Genomic DNA, 13,724 nt, shown 5'->3' on the forward strand with positions numbered 1-13,724 from the left:
TATACGAGTTGAAAAATAATCCTCGCACTTGAGTTCAAAATTAAAACTAGTTTTTAACTAGACAGGAAGTCCAATTCAAAATAACTGAAGTAATGAAGTGTTAAACATCAAAGTAGGAAGAGCAAAACAGCTGTGATCAGTTTAGTTTCCTTCTGTTGCAAGCATGAATGAACTAGGTGGTAAATCAACTTGCTTCAGATTATCAAATGCAAATTTTCTACTTCCAGCGGTTCCTTCCTACAGTTTTCAGTTTTAGATCTGTGTCTCCACTCGATTGCCATCAAGGTGAATCCTGCAGGGAGAGTGACCCTTGCTAAAGAGTGCGTATTTATGGATAATGATTCTCCCCGTCAGTCCGTCCACACACACTGTTTGAAACCAGACATGGAGAATGGCCACTTGGGCAACCCAGTGGTTTTACACCATTGCTCCTGTCAAGTTTACTTCAGCACCATACAGAAGAGATTGAGAACAAAAAGTGGGGGGGGAGGGGGGGAATAAGGGGAGGAAAACACTAAACAAGAGACTGACTGAGTCGGTCATCCAGACAAAGAGTCATCCAGACTCAAAACGTTAGCTCCCTTTTCTCTCCACAGACGCTGTCGGACCTGTTGAGATTGACCAGCATTTTCTGTTTTTGTTTCAGATTCCAGCATCCACAGTAATTAGCTCTTTTTTTGTCTAATTTCACAGCTGAAGACTGGAGGCCATGTATCTGAACATTATCAGAAGTGAAAAAAATGATGAATGGTGAAAGAGAAGGAAAATAATTAATTAGCAGTTATTAGGTGTAGTCATTGAAAAATATTAAAATCTCCCTCACCCCACCATTGATGCCCGTGCCTTAGTCCACACCCAAATTCTTTCCTCAGACTCTCCCACTTTCCTCTCTTCATTAAAATGCTCCCCTTTGACCTTCTGGCCGCCTATCCTAATATTTCATTCTGCTAGGCATATTGGAAAAAACCTGATGTTGTCTCAGTGAAAGGTACTATTAAAGGCAAGTTATTCAAGTTCCAGTCTTTGTTGAATCAGCTGACCTTAGCCAGAGCTCCCCCTCTTAATTACTTCCAGTGACCGGTTATAGAGGGCCCACCTGTACACAGCACAAAGACTAGATTGAGCTTGCATGTGTTTGCCTTCCAAGTGTTGCCTTCCACAGTCAAATAGCTTTGCAATGGTCACTGCCCATACTTGTGAAAAATGGCTAGTGGGGGAAAACCATTTCAGAGCTGTAGGGAACACTGGAATCTAATTCAGCGTCATGTGTCAGGAACCTCAGGGCTGTAAAGGTCAAAAACTGGTAGGATGGGGGTACAAATAGTCTCCACAATTGTGGATACAGTATGCAAGTCTTGATTAAAGTTGGGCTTCATAAAATTTGAGATGTTCAGGAAAGTGGCTGTTGGCATTAAGAGTTGGGGCTTTTAGGATGCAGCCAAGGAGGAGGAGATTTCTGCGTAAGCTTTGGGGAACTGGTGACAAAGAATATTCGTGAGAGTAAAGAGCGAAAGGCAAAGAAGTGATGACCATTGAACTTGAGGCATGAAGGTATGGACTGACAGTAACATTCACCACAGTGGAATACAAAAATGTAACACTTTCTGAAAAGTTAAATAAAAATCAGAACTTACCAGTTCAACACTCTTAAAGTAAAGTCTGTAGTTTGTAATATACACCACTCCCTTTTTAGGCCCATTAAAGTGACAAATGTAGATCACATCCTTTTCTATGAAGCAAGAATAAACGACTCATTAGCTATTAGAAGCTAGCAACACAAAAAAAAAATTTCTATTCAATATTTCTTAACCCCAAATGATTGCAAATATGATTTTTTTAAATGATTAATACACATATTGCAAACTGTGAATGCAGTTGTTCTGATCAGGGAAATTCCTTAAAATGCAAGGCTTAATATTCAGATCTTAAGATTACCATACTAGGCAAACAAAATTGATTATTTGCAGTCAAAATGACTGTTAATGCAGTCCTACCTTTACTTTTAACATCTTCTCCTGCTAATAGTGGTACTTCCTCTGTCTGTTGTGCCTGAAAAGAAATAAATGCCCAATTAATCTTGTAAATGAATTGGTGTGCTTATCAAATATTCTTATGCTGCAGTGATTACTAAACGTAATTAGTTCTGCTTATTCTACACAATTAACAGACCACATTACAGGAACATCCTAGAAATTTACAGATGCTCAAATTCAATGATTCACATTTAGAATAACACACTACTTTTGTTTTTAATATAAATTTAGAGTACCCAATTCATTTTTTCCTATTAAAAGGCAATTTAGTGTGGCCAATCCACCTACGCTGCACATTTTTGGGTTGTGGGGGGCGAAACCCACGTAAACACGGGGAGAATATGCAAACTTCACACAGACAGTGACCCAGAGCCGGGATTAAACCTGGGACCTTGGCACCGTGAGGCCGCAGTGCTAACCCATAGTGCCACCGTGCTGCCCCTGTAACACACTACTTTTGAAAGGAGTTGCCATTTGCTTTTTGCCAAAGTCCCATTACAATAGACACACTCCTTCTTGGTTAGTTTACCCTCCAAAGAACCCTCTAAAGCCTCCACAGAGTCTCTATGAAATGATTTAACATAATTAAATCACACAGGTTAAAATAAATCAATCCATACTTCATGTTTCCAGGAAAGTTAAATTAGTGATAAAACTGGAACCCACAGTCAGGGAAAAAACTTTATATCATCTCTGTAGTTTTACTTACTGCTTTTTAAATCCTCAATGTTACAGCGCATATAAACTAAAGTCAATCTCATCCGACTAATTCTCAATCAGCCTATCCCAAAAGTCACGCGCCTGAAACATGAACTCTGTTTCTCACCACAAATGCTGCCCGAGCTACTGAGCATTTCCAACACATTCTTTTTATTTCTGAACTCATATTCTGCAGTTTAAGAATGGTGCCTTGCTGACTGTTCTCATCCTGCAATAATTCCTGGGATTATTCACAAACAAGTTTTCCTTCTGATGATCCGTTTAGGTCTTACTTCAATCACCCATTCTGTCTCTCCGCTTTTCAAGGTTGGTTCTGGGGTACAGTTTTTCAGACACTAAATCATCTTGTACTTCATCCAAATGACGGTTCTTCATGCTCAAGTCTAGGCTAACAATATTAATAGGCTATTAAACTTTATAGAACATTAAAGCCAAACCTAATCTTGTTCTCCCCCAACACCAACCCACCTGCACCTTCCAGCAGGAGTCACCAGACAGCAAACAGCAGTAGTGATCCTGCCTAATTTGTTTTCAGCCTCCTTTCTGAAGCAGAGGAACGATGAGGATAATACACGAGTACCTTCCCACCTCAGCTGTACCCAGTACCACAAAAGGCAGCACATTTACCCAGCAGTAAAAATATTGTCTGGCCCAGTTCATAAAATTAAAACGTCACCTAAACTATTTAGTTGGGCACTTTAAAAAGTAGAATAGTTAAGGAGCCACTCAAAGGAATAATGAACATTTACATTTTCTGACAGGCTGTGCTTTGTATTTTAATTCTATGTTTCCTGAACGTATGAACACTTTATATCATTAATCATTTGACTCATACATTATACAGTTGATAATTAAAACCAGTGGGGAAATAAACACTTGCTGAAATTGTCCTTACTCAGCAAGCACTGCAGTGGATAAATAATCCAGAGGCCTCGACTGACGCACAAGAATTTGAAATTGAGAAGAAAAATCTGATTTTTTTTTAAATGGCCATGACGTAAATATCATAAAAACCCTACCGCTTACTAAATGTCCTTTGGTGAAGGAAACCATTTTAGCCACTTGATTTTTAACTGCCCCTGAAAAGTAAGCACCTTAGTCCTATCAAAGAATGACACTGATTGCAGCAGTTCACGAAAACAGACTGCTAGCTGGACCACTAATGGTGGACAATAAATGGTGGCCTTGCCAAGAGAGGGACAGCCACAGAATTATTTTTTCCCCAAAACAGCCACTCAGTTCTCAGTACATAATGAGCTGGCTAATCTGGGAACTGGAGCACTACAATTTGCCTCAATATCCTTGGTTAATGAAGCTCATAGATCATAGAATTTACAGTGCAGGAGGCCATTCGGCCCATCAAGTCTGCACCGACTCCATAACCCAGTAACCCCACCCAACACCTAGGGCAATTTTGGACACCAAGGACAATTTTAGCACGGCCAATCCACCTAACCTGCACATCTTTGGACTGTGGGAGGAAACTGGAGCACCCAGAGGAAACCCACGCACTCACGGGGAGAACGTGCAGACTTCGCACAGACAGTGACCCAAGCCGGGAATTGAATCTGGGACCTGGAGCTGTGAAGCAATTGTGCTAACCACAGTGCTACCGTGCTGCCCTTAAGGTTGGAGGCATTTAAAAAAAACAGCCTAGGTGGTTGCCCACTTCTGATCTCTGACCCATGCAGGGAAATAGATTTGCGAACACTGATTGAGGATGGGATTGGTCTCGGCTATCATGTATGACTGAATGGCTTGTAATAACACTGCTGCCTCTCAGCGTTGAGGATCCGGGTTCGATCCCGGCCTCTAGTCACTGTCCATGTGGATGTTGCAAGGGTCTCATCCCCACAACCCAAAGATGTGCTGGGTAGGTGAATTGGCCACACTAAATTGCCCCCTAATTGGAAAAAAAAAGAATTGGGTGCTTCAAAATTATTTTTAAAAAACAGAGGTATTGGAGGTCTGCACTGATCCCTGGATGTAGATAGACATCAGCAAGAATCAGTAACTTTAGGGGAGGAAAGAAACATACCTTGTTATTTGTTGCATTGATTGATGAAGGCGTGGAATTTACTATCCGGAAGGATGCCGAAGCCATAATTTACCCAGGTTCTTCAATGAAGCAAAGTCGACTGCAATAAAACATACCAGTTAGCTATGGCAACACATCCATGGTTATGTGTCTTTCTAAAAAATTAAACAGGCCCTGCTCGAGTCATTACAGCGAGATGTATTAAATGGATTTTGCTAAAAGTCTATGTCGATCTTGATCGTTGTCACTTTCATCTGTGTGAAAGTGCATCAACGATACAAGTTATACCCCAATTCATTGGTGTAGATAACACACCATCTCAGCATCATTCACTGTTCCAATTTATTTTGGGGGGGGGGGGTCGACCCAAGAATAACAAACTACAGAGTCCAATATAAATCATGCTGCTGCAAGGGACTGTCAAACAGAAGTCAAACATCATTTCACGGACAAAGAAATCATATCTCCAGGTCCTTTTCATACGCCAGCAGTGGTGCAGTCCCCAAGTAAATATTATTCAACTTGCGTGTTAATTGTATCAATTGAGGTTAACTACATACAGGTGAAGGGCATTGATTGGATGGTTATTTGAGCGCATGTAGAGAGACACTTCGAGGGTGCATGTCAGATTTGGGATTATGTACCTGAAATGATTCTCTGTGAATAAATCTACAGCAAGTAAAGATTTACTCCGATTTCTCCCTTTACCAATTGGCTATCAGGCGTGTAACATTGCGTTTCCGAGCACAGTTAATTCAGCCCTGGAGAACCAAAGAGAATTAATTTTTCCTCCTTTTTTCTGACGGTGGTTGCTCCTAAATGAAAATTGATAGCATGCACAAAACAGATTGGATTGACATAAAAAAATAATTGTTTGACTGATAAAATATAAGCAGAATAAGGCACTTGAAGCATGCTTGTTTCAGAAAGCCTAGTAGCAATAATTGCCTTTTTGGCTTAGTCAAGTACTGGAAGATGAGACATTGCTGGTGATTGTAACATCTGTGCCATCTATGCTTTGAATATAGAATTAGTTAGGTTACAAAACTACATGAAGGGTTGGCAGAGGAATGAGAACATTTTACAAAAAACACATCCAAAGCTGTCCATTCTATTGGACCATTCAGACTCAAGCCAGGGAGCCCTGGAAGCCACAAAGCAAGTCAATATTCCAATTAATTTTATCATAACTTCAGATACAAGTTATTGATAAGAGAGCTAGGAGTTATTCACTGCTGAGGCTGCTTTAGTGACTGGAAGCCAGCGTCCAGTGGAATACCATAGGGATCTGTGCTGGATCCCCCATTATTCTTCATTTATATAAACGACATATATGGCTAAATGGAGGGCAGGATCAGTATATTTGTGGATGACTGAAAGATTGGCTTGATGATTAACAGTGGGGTCGAGTGTCTTGGGTTCAGGAAGATATAGACGAGATGGTCAAATGGATAGATAAGTGGCAATTGCAATTTAACTCTGAAAAGTGTACGTTGATGCACTTTGGAAGGAGAAATTTGACACGGAAATATTCAATGGACAGCATGACACTGGGAAGTTCCGAGGAACAAAGGGACCTTGGCGGGTTTGTCCATAGATCTCTGAAGGCAGGGGAATATTAATAGGATGGTGAAAAAAGCATATGGGACATTTGCCTTTATCAATCGAGGCATAGATTACAAAAGCAGGGAGGTCATGTTGGAATTGTAAAGAACTTTGGTGAGGCCACAGCTGGAGTAGTGTGTGCAATTTTGGTCGCCACATTATAGGAAGGATGCGATTGCACAGGAGGGGGTGCAGAGGAGATTCACCAGGATGTTGCCTGTGTTGCAACATTTAAGTTATGAAGAGGTTGGATGGACTTGGGCTGCTTTCACTGGAGCAGATAAGACTGAGGGGCTACCTGATCACGGTGTACAAGATTATGAGGGGCACGGACAGGGTGGAAAGGGAGCAGCTGTTCCTTTAGTTGAAGGGTCAGTCACGAGGGGACACAAGTTCAAGGTGAGGGACCGGAGGTTCAGGGGGGATTTTAGGAAAAACCCACCCAAAGGGCGGTGACGGTCTGGAATGCACTGCCTGGGAGGGTGGTAGAGGCAGGCTGCCTCACATCCTTTAAAAAGTATCTACATTCAAGGTGCTGGCAAATGGGTTTAGGTCGGCAGGTCAGGTGTTTTTCATGTGTCGGTGCAGGCTCAATGGGCCTAAGGACCTCTTCCACACTGCATTTTTCAGTAATTCTGTGGCAAGAAGCCAAGAACACAACATGCAAACCCAAGCTGTATGTTCTCTTCAGTCATAAATGAACACCCAGTTTTGCAGTATTCCAAGAATAAAATCAATATATAACTCTTAATTATAGTTTTGAAATCCTACACCAGTCAGAGTGATCAAAGATTTCCGCCAGTACTCAGTTGCTATAACTCTCAGCCATGCTGTTCAACTTCCCCAACTTAACAAAATATTTTCATACATCTTAATTCATTTAATGTTAAATGGATATACTTCATGATGAATGTTAGGGAGCATGCTGAACAGAGAGATTTAAAACAAATACTGGATCGGCCCCTGGTTGATCATAACCTAAGGCCTAAAAACAATGGTCATTTCTGTATTTTCCAAACATTAGAACCCCAACGAACAACATCTTTAAATTAATTCTGTAGTCTATTGTGCCCTTTTAAAAGATTTCAAGAAAATATAGGCCAGAGTTTTTCCAAAGTGCAGGTCTTGACCCGCGAGTGGGTCACAGGGGGAATGTCAGCAGGGTCGCGGAGCAACGATTGGTCGCGGCATTCCCATGGTGGTCCCGATCGTAGGAAAAGCATCCAAATGCCGCAATGGCTGCCGCTGCCACCTTTGAGACGGTAACGTGTGCAGTCTTTGGGCCATAAGTGGCAGCAGCGAGGTCACACGCCCTGCACGTACACTTGACATCAAGTGTCCTGTATGTACGTGCTTTTGCCACCAAATCACAGAGCAGAGTTTCTTCCATTTTTTAAGAGGACTGCGAAGATGAATTGTTTTCTTACAGTAACAGTTGGCCAGAGACACAAATAGGCAGCATACCTATTGGCCAGGGTCTCACATCCGAATCTGAAGAGAGCTGATCAGGAGAGTCCAGGACACGACAGAACAGTGTTAGTGTTAGCTCTGTACAGAGCTCAGGGATTCTGGTTAACAACCGTGAAACTTAACTTAGAACAAAGCAGTATAAAGATGATTTCTTGAGGTATAGTTTTGTCAATTGTACCAATGCAAGTAAGGATGCAGATCCCATGTGTGTTAAATGCAGGGAAGAACAGGCAAATGAGAGAAGTTTCAGATTTTGGAAGAGAAGTGGTGGTGAAAAATTCCCTTTGAGGGGCAGCATGGTGACGCACTGGTTAGCACGGCTGCCTCATGGCACCGAAGACCCAAGTTTGATCCCAGCCCCGGGTCACTGCCCATGTGGAATTTGGACATTCTCCCCGTGTTTGCGTGGGTCTCACCCCCACAACCCAAAAAGATGTGCAGGGTAGGTGAATTGGCCACGCTCCTTAATTGGAAATAAAGAATTGGGTACTCTAAATTTAGGGGGGAAAACAAAAATTCCTTTTGAGATTGAGACCCCAGAGTCAATTATTAACTTACAGCTGACTCCAAATGGAAGGACTAAGCTGTAGTACCCGACCTGTGACAACACATTAAGAACACGAAAAGTCTATGAGGCGGTCAGCATTTTGAAGTTTCATCTCCCAGGAGTATCAGAGAGCTGAGTAAAACAAGCATTTTCTTGCTATTGCCCTTCACGATGACCTACATGTCTGACTTGGGATCCTTAACATCCTCAAAAAGATCTCATCGAAAAAATGAGCATCTCTGATTTAGCAGCACTCCGTCAGTGCGGTGAAGCGTCAGGAGGTCATGTACTGGAGCAGGATTTGAACTCAGGACCTTGCCAGCCAAGATCAACACCATCTGAATTTACTCTGCCTTAATCATAAAAGCCAAATAGGAATCAAAATCAGTTTGGTCAAAGTGTCTCATGGCTCAGTGGGTAAAATGTTCAGTCAGGATGATGTGGCGTTGAACTATATGGATTAAGAAGGCTCCCAGCCTTCAACCCCTGGTCTGTGATTAATTAGCTAAACTCAGCTCTCGAATTGGCCTCAGATCACAACCATGGTTTCTATCCCTGACTGCCAACCAGCAAGAAATATACATCTGATCCGGTAGTAATAGCTTCGTTGAGAATTTGGAGGCAGTTTCGACAGCACTTCGGGTTGGGGCAGGGTCAAGGGAAATGCCGATTCGGGGGAACCATAGATTTGAACCAGGAAAGTGGGATGGAAATTTTCAGAGATGGGAGGAGAAAGGAATTAGAACACTGAAAGATTTATTTCTTGGGGGTTGTTTTGCATGACTGAAGGAGCTGGGAGCGAAGTTTGGGCTGGAACAGGGGGAAACATTCAGATACATGCAGGTTCGAGACTTTGCCAGAAAGGAGTTACAGAGCTTCCCTGTAGTGCCGGCTTCCATATTGCTGGAGAAGGTGCTGACGACTGGAGAATGGGGTAGTATCAGCGGTTTACAGGGCTGTTTTGGAGCAGGATAAGGCGCCGCTAGAAGGGATCAAGGCTAAGTGGGAGGAAGAGTTGGGAGAGGGGTTCTGGTGTGAGGTGCTCCGGAGGGTACAAGGTTGGGGTTGATACAACTGAAGGTGGTGGATAGAGCGCACACACAAGGGCAAGGATGTGCCGGCTTTTGGGGGTAGAAGATGTGTTGAACTTTTCGAGGAAGACCCCGTAAACCACGTTCAAATGTTTTGTTTGTGTCCAAAGCTGGAGGATTACTGGAACAATGTATCCTCCTTAGGGGCAGCAGGGTAGCATGGTGGTTAGCATAAATGCTTCACAGCTCCAGGGTCCCAGGTTCGATTCCTGGCTGGGTCACTGTCTGTGTGGAGTCTGCACGTCCTCCCCCTGTGTGCGTGGGTTTCCTCCGGGTGCTCCGGTTTCCTCCCACAGTCCAAAGATGTGCGGGTTAGGTGGATTGGCCATGCTAAATTGCCCGTAGTGTCCTAATAAAAGTAAGGTTAAGGGGGGGGTTGTTGGGTTACGGGTATAGGGTGGATGCGTGGGTTTGAGTAGGGTGATCATGGCTCGCCACAACATTGAGGGCCGAAGGGCCTGTTCTGTGCTGTACTGTTCTATGTTCTAGGTGTCTAGGGTAATCTCTAAAGTGGTGCACGTGAAACTGGACCCGGGACCTCGGGAGACCACATTCGGAGTGTTGGACCAGCCGGGGTTGGAAATGGGTACGGAGGCAGATATTATAGCCTTCACCTCGTTGATCGCCCAAAGGTCGATCCTGTTAGGGTGGAGATCAACTTCGCCACCATGTGCCCTGGCGTAGTATGGGGGTCTGCTGGAATTCTTAACGCTTGAAAAGGTCAAATTTGAACTGAGGGGGAGTATATGGGGATTGACATTACATTCATTACTAATTATTGTTAGGTGTAAATTTGGGAGAAAATGTGAAGGAAAATAAAAAAATATTTTTTTTAAAAAGATATATACATCTGTCAAAGTCTGGTATGGACTAGAACACAAGGTCCTGCGAGGCACTGCCCCCTTCCCAGGTTTACACATAAATAAACAGCTGTATAGTTTGCTCTTGCCTGTGCAAGTGTGAATCAACGTCTTTAGGAGAATCAGATTTAAATCATCGCAGTCGCAAGTGCACATCTGATGTGTGGACAAACAGCTTGCTGTTCAATGGCAATATTTCAGAACAAGATGGAAAAACAGGATGTTGGCAAAACACTGGAATCCTAACTGTTCTGGCTTTAAAATCCATTTCAAATTGACAAAAATATTCTTTGTGCCATTCATTGTATAAATGCAGTTGCACATCAATGTAGAATTTTTGTTATTCCCTTTTCAAAAATGAACAAACATGATACCTCTCCCAGAACCCCGAGCCCCTCAACACAATGGCAAAGGGCTCTTACGCCAACGCAAACACAAGGGGGGGGGGGGGGAAGAGACATGGGGCACCCCTGCTTTGTTCTCCAGTGCAATGAAAAGTACCCTGAATTGGTATAATTTGTGCACATGCTCGCTATCAGCTCCTTATACAGCAACTGTACCCATGCCACGAACTTCGGCCCAATCCCAAATTTCTCCACACTGCCATCAAATAACTCCACTCCATCCGATCAAACGCCTTCTCCGCATCGAGTGCCACCACAACCTCCAACTCCCTTCCCTACGCCGGAGAAATACCACATTCAACAGCAGCCTCACATTTAATGACTTCTGACTTCCCACACCAGCTCATACAAAAAGTACTCCTGAGACCAGGCACAAAAACCCAAAAACAAAGACTCCAGCAGCATAACACATCAAATGTGCAACCTCCACCTACATAATAATAATAATAATCTTTATTAGTGTCACAAGTGGGCTTACATTAACACTTCAATGAAGTTACTGTGAAAAGTCGCCAAACTACGGCACCTGTTCACACGGACAGTGGCCCAAGCCGGGACTTGTACCTGGTCGGAGCTGTGAAGCAACAGTGCTACCCACTGTGCTACCATGCAGCCTACAGGGTCACCACAGGAAGTTCCGAGCAGGATTTAAACTGCAGCATCGCAACTCTGCACCATTATTGTTCATTATCTGAAGGTATTATTTATAAAATTCTATACTATTGATGCAGTCCAAAAACTATTGCAGACAGTATCTTGAAATAATCAGGAACAGTGCCTAGAAGGCAGCAGAAGCAAAGAGGGAACCGACAGGCTAGATTATAAGAAAATGTCAGCAAGGCTCAGGAGTGCACACCCATTTTGTACTAATGCTCCAAATTGGATCTTCTCAGTAAGATCTATTGCAAGTCCAGGCCAGTTTCAAGGTTTTGGGGAATGTGTTGTTGGGCTCAGCAGTATCTGTACACAAATCCAATACTTGTTTGCTGTGCAATGATCAAAAGATTCAACACATTTACTTTTTTTTAAAAAGCCAAAGACAGAAGTGTTTGAATTCACTCGGAACATATTTACACCCAACAGCTGCATAATTTAAAATTGCCTGTCAAACAATATTATACTTTGAACTGAACTATTTCTCTAATCACCATCATTTAGATCTTTTAACCACACAGCTATTCAGTGCCATCCTAGTAAAGTCACATGACGACAGCTCAGTGGGGTTTGACGAAAAATCCTCCCAAATTATTTATCTGTTCAATTAGACCCGAATCGCTGAACAGGCAAACGGTTGTGCAGATTTTAAGGTGGTATCATATTCTTGTAATGCAATTTGACCATACAATATGCTGCAACTTCAGTGATCATGCCCTGCTGTCCAATTCCAACTATGTGAAAAACGTCACACCACATTTACTGGAAGAATTTCAGTACACAATATACAATGTCAATCCTCTTCAACAAAAACCTCTGCACAGGAAAGATCTTCACACTCTAAATAAAGCAATCTCCCAATTCCAAGTGTACTTTGGTCTATAACTGGCAGCTGGGGATTTTAGGCTCCTTTAATTAAATAAATCTGTAGTTTAGCTAAAGGGATCAAAGGACACGGGTGGGGGTAAAGCAGAAACCAATTACTGAGTTGGGATGATCAGCCATGATCATGATGAATGGAGTTTAACAGAAAGTTAGTCTCAGTAAAAGAGACCCTCAAATCACAGGATTGTTGTGAAAACCTGTTTGAGTCATTGAAGTCCTTCAACCATCCTTAGTCAGTGTGACTGACAGAAACACAGAAAATAGGAGGCCATTTGGCCCTTCGAGCCAATTCCGCCATTCATCATGGCCATGGCTGATCACCTAACTCAGCAGCCAGTTTCCTTTACCCCCATGTCCTTTGATCCCTTTAGCCTCAAGATCTATATCTAACTCCTTCTTGAAAGCATACAATGTTATACATGTGGCTCCAGACTTATAATAATAATCTTTATTGTTACAAGTCAGCTTACATTAACACTGCAATGAAGTTACTGTGAAAAGCCCCTAGACGCCTGTTCGGGTGCATGGAGGGAGAATTCAGAATGTCCAAATTACCCAATCGCACATCTTTCAGGTCTTGTGGAAGGAAACCGGAGCACCCGGAGGAAACCCACGCAAACACAGGGAGAACGTGCAGACTCCGCAGAGACAATGATCTAAGCCGCGAATCGAACCTGGGACCCTGGCGTTGTGACGCAACAGTGCTAACCACTGTGCTACCATACCGCACAGGTTAATTCATAACTTCCCTTTCGATGGCATTGCAAGCCATCCAGTTGCACCAAACCACTATTTTAAAAAATAATAAAACTGAACAAACCATCTGTCACTAACCTTGGCACAGAACACAGCAAAGGCCAGTCAAACCTACAGGATCTTCCTTACCAACATCTGCAGATTTGTGCCAAAATTGGGAAAGCCTGACATTCCAGAACCATACTAGCCAGCTAATATCCCAAACATCTCTCCCCGGACAGGAAAACACACTTCAGGAGCTATACAATCAGGAGTAACCCTGGGAGTCTTCAACATCGACTCTAGACCCCATGAAGTCTTGTAGCATCGGTGAAACATGGGTAAGGAAATCACCTGCTAATTACCTCCTACCACCCTCTATCAGCTGATGAAGCGATGCCCCTTCCACATTGTAAGAAGTCTTACAACACCAGGTTAAAGTCCAACAGGTTTGTTTCAAACACGAGCTTTCGGAGCACGGCTCCTTCTTCAGGTGTTCACTCCGAAAGCTCGTGTTTGAAACAAACCTGTTGGACTTTAACCTGGTGTTGTAAGACTTCTTACTGTGCTCACCCCAGTCCAACGCCGGCATCTCCACATCATCCTTCCACATTGCACATCACTTGGAAGAGGCAGAGCACTTAATGCACTCTTGGTGGAGACTTCAATGTTCATCACCAAG

General features: G+C 43.0%; 1 protein-coding gene across 2 annotated transcripts in view; it reads right to left on the minus strand.

Annotated features, from left to right (window-relative positions):
- Positions 1 to 13,724, minus strand: part of mtm1 (myotubularin 1) — a 111,534-nt gene that overhangs the window by 82,845 nt on the left and 14,965 nt on the right. For both annotated transcript variants that reach the window (XM_038774205.1, XM_038774206.1), the window contains exons 2-4: positions 4,792 to 4,891; positions 1,995 to 2,049; positions 1,635 to 1,729 (exon numbers count right to left, since the gene is read on the minus strand). In XM_038774205.1, coding sequence (XP_038630133.1) covers positions 1,635 to 1,729; positions 1,995 to 2,049; positions 4,792 to 4,857 — 216 coding nt within the window. In that variant the 5' untranslated portion in view covers positions 4,858 to 4,891. The remainder of the gene's footprint in view (positions 1 to 1,634; positions 1,730 to 1,994; positions 2,050 to 4,791; positions 4,892 to 13,724) is intronic.

Source organism: Scyliorhinus canicula, chromosome 17 (genome assembly GCF_902713615.1).
Source record: "Scyliorhinus canicula chromosome 17, sScyCan1.1, whole genome shotgun sequence".
NCBI lineage: Eukaryota > Metazoa > Chordata > Chondrichthyes > Carcharhiniformes > Scyliorhinidae > Scyliorhinus > Scyliorhinus canicula.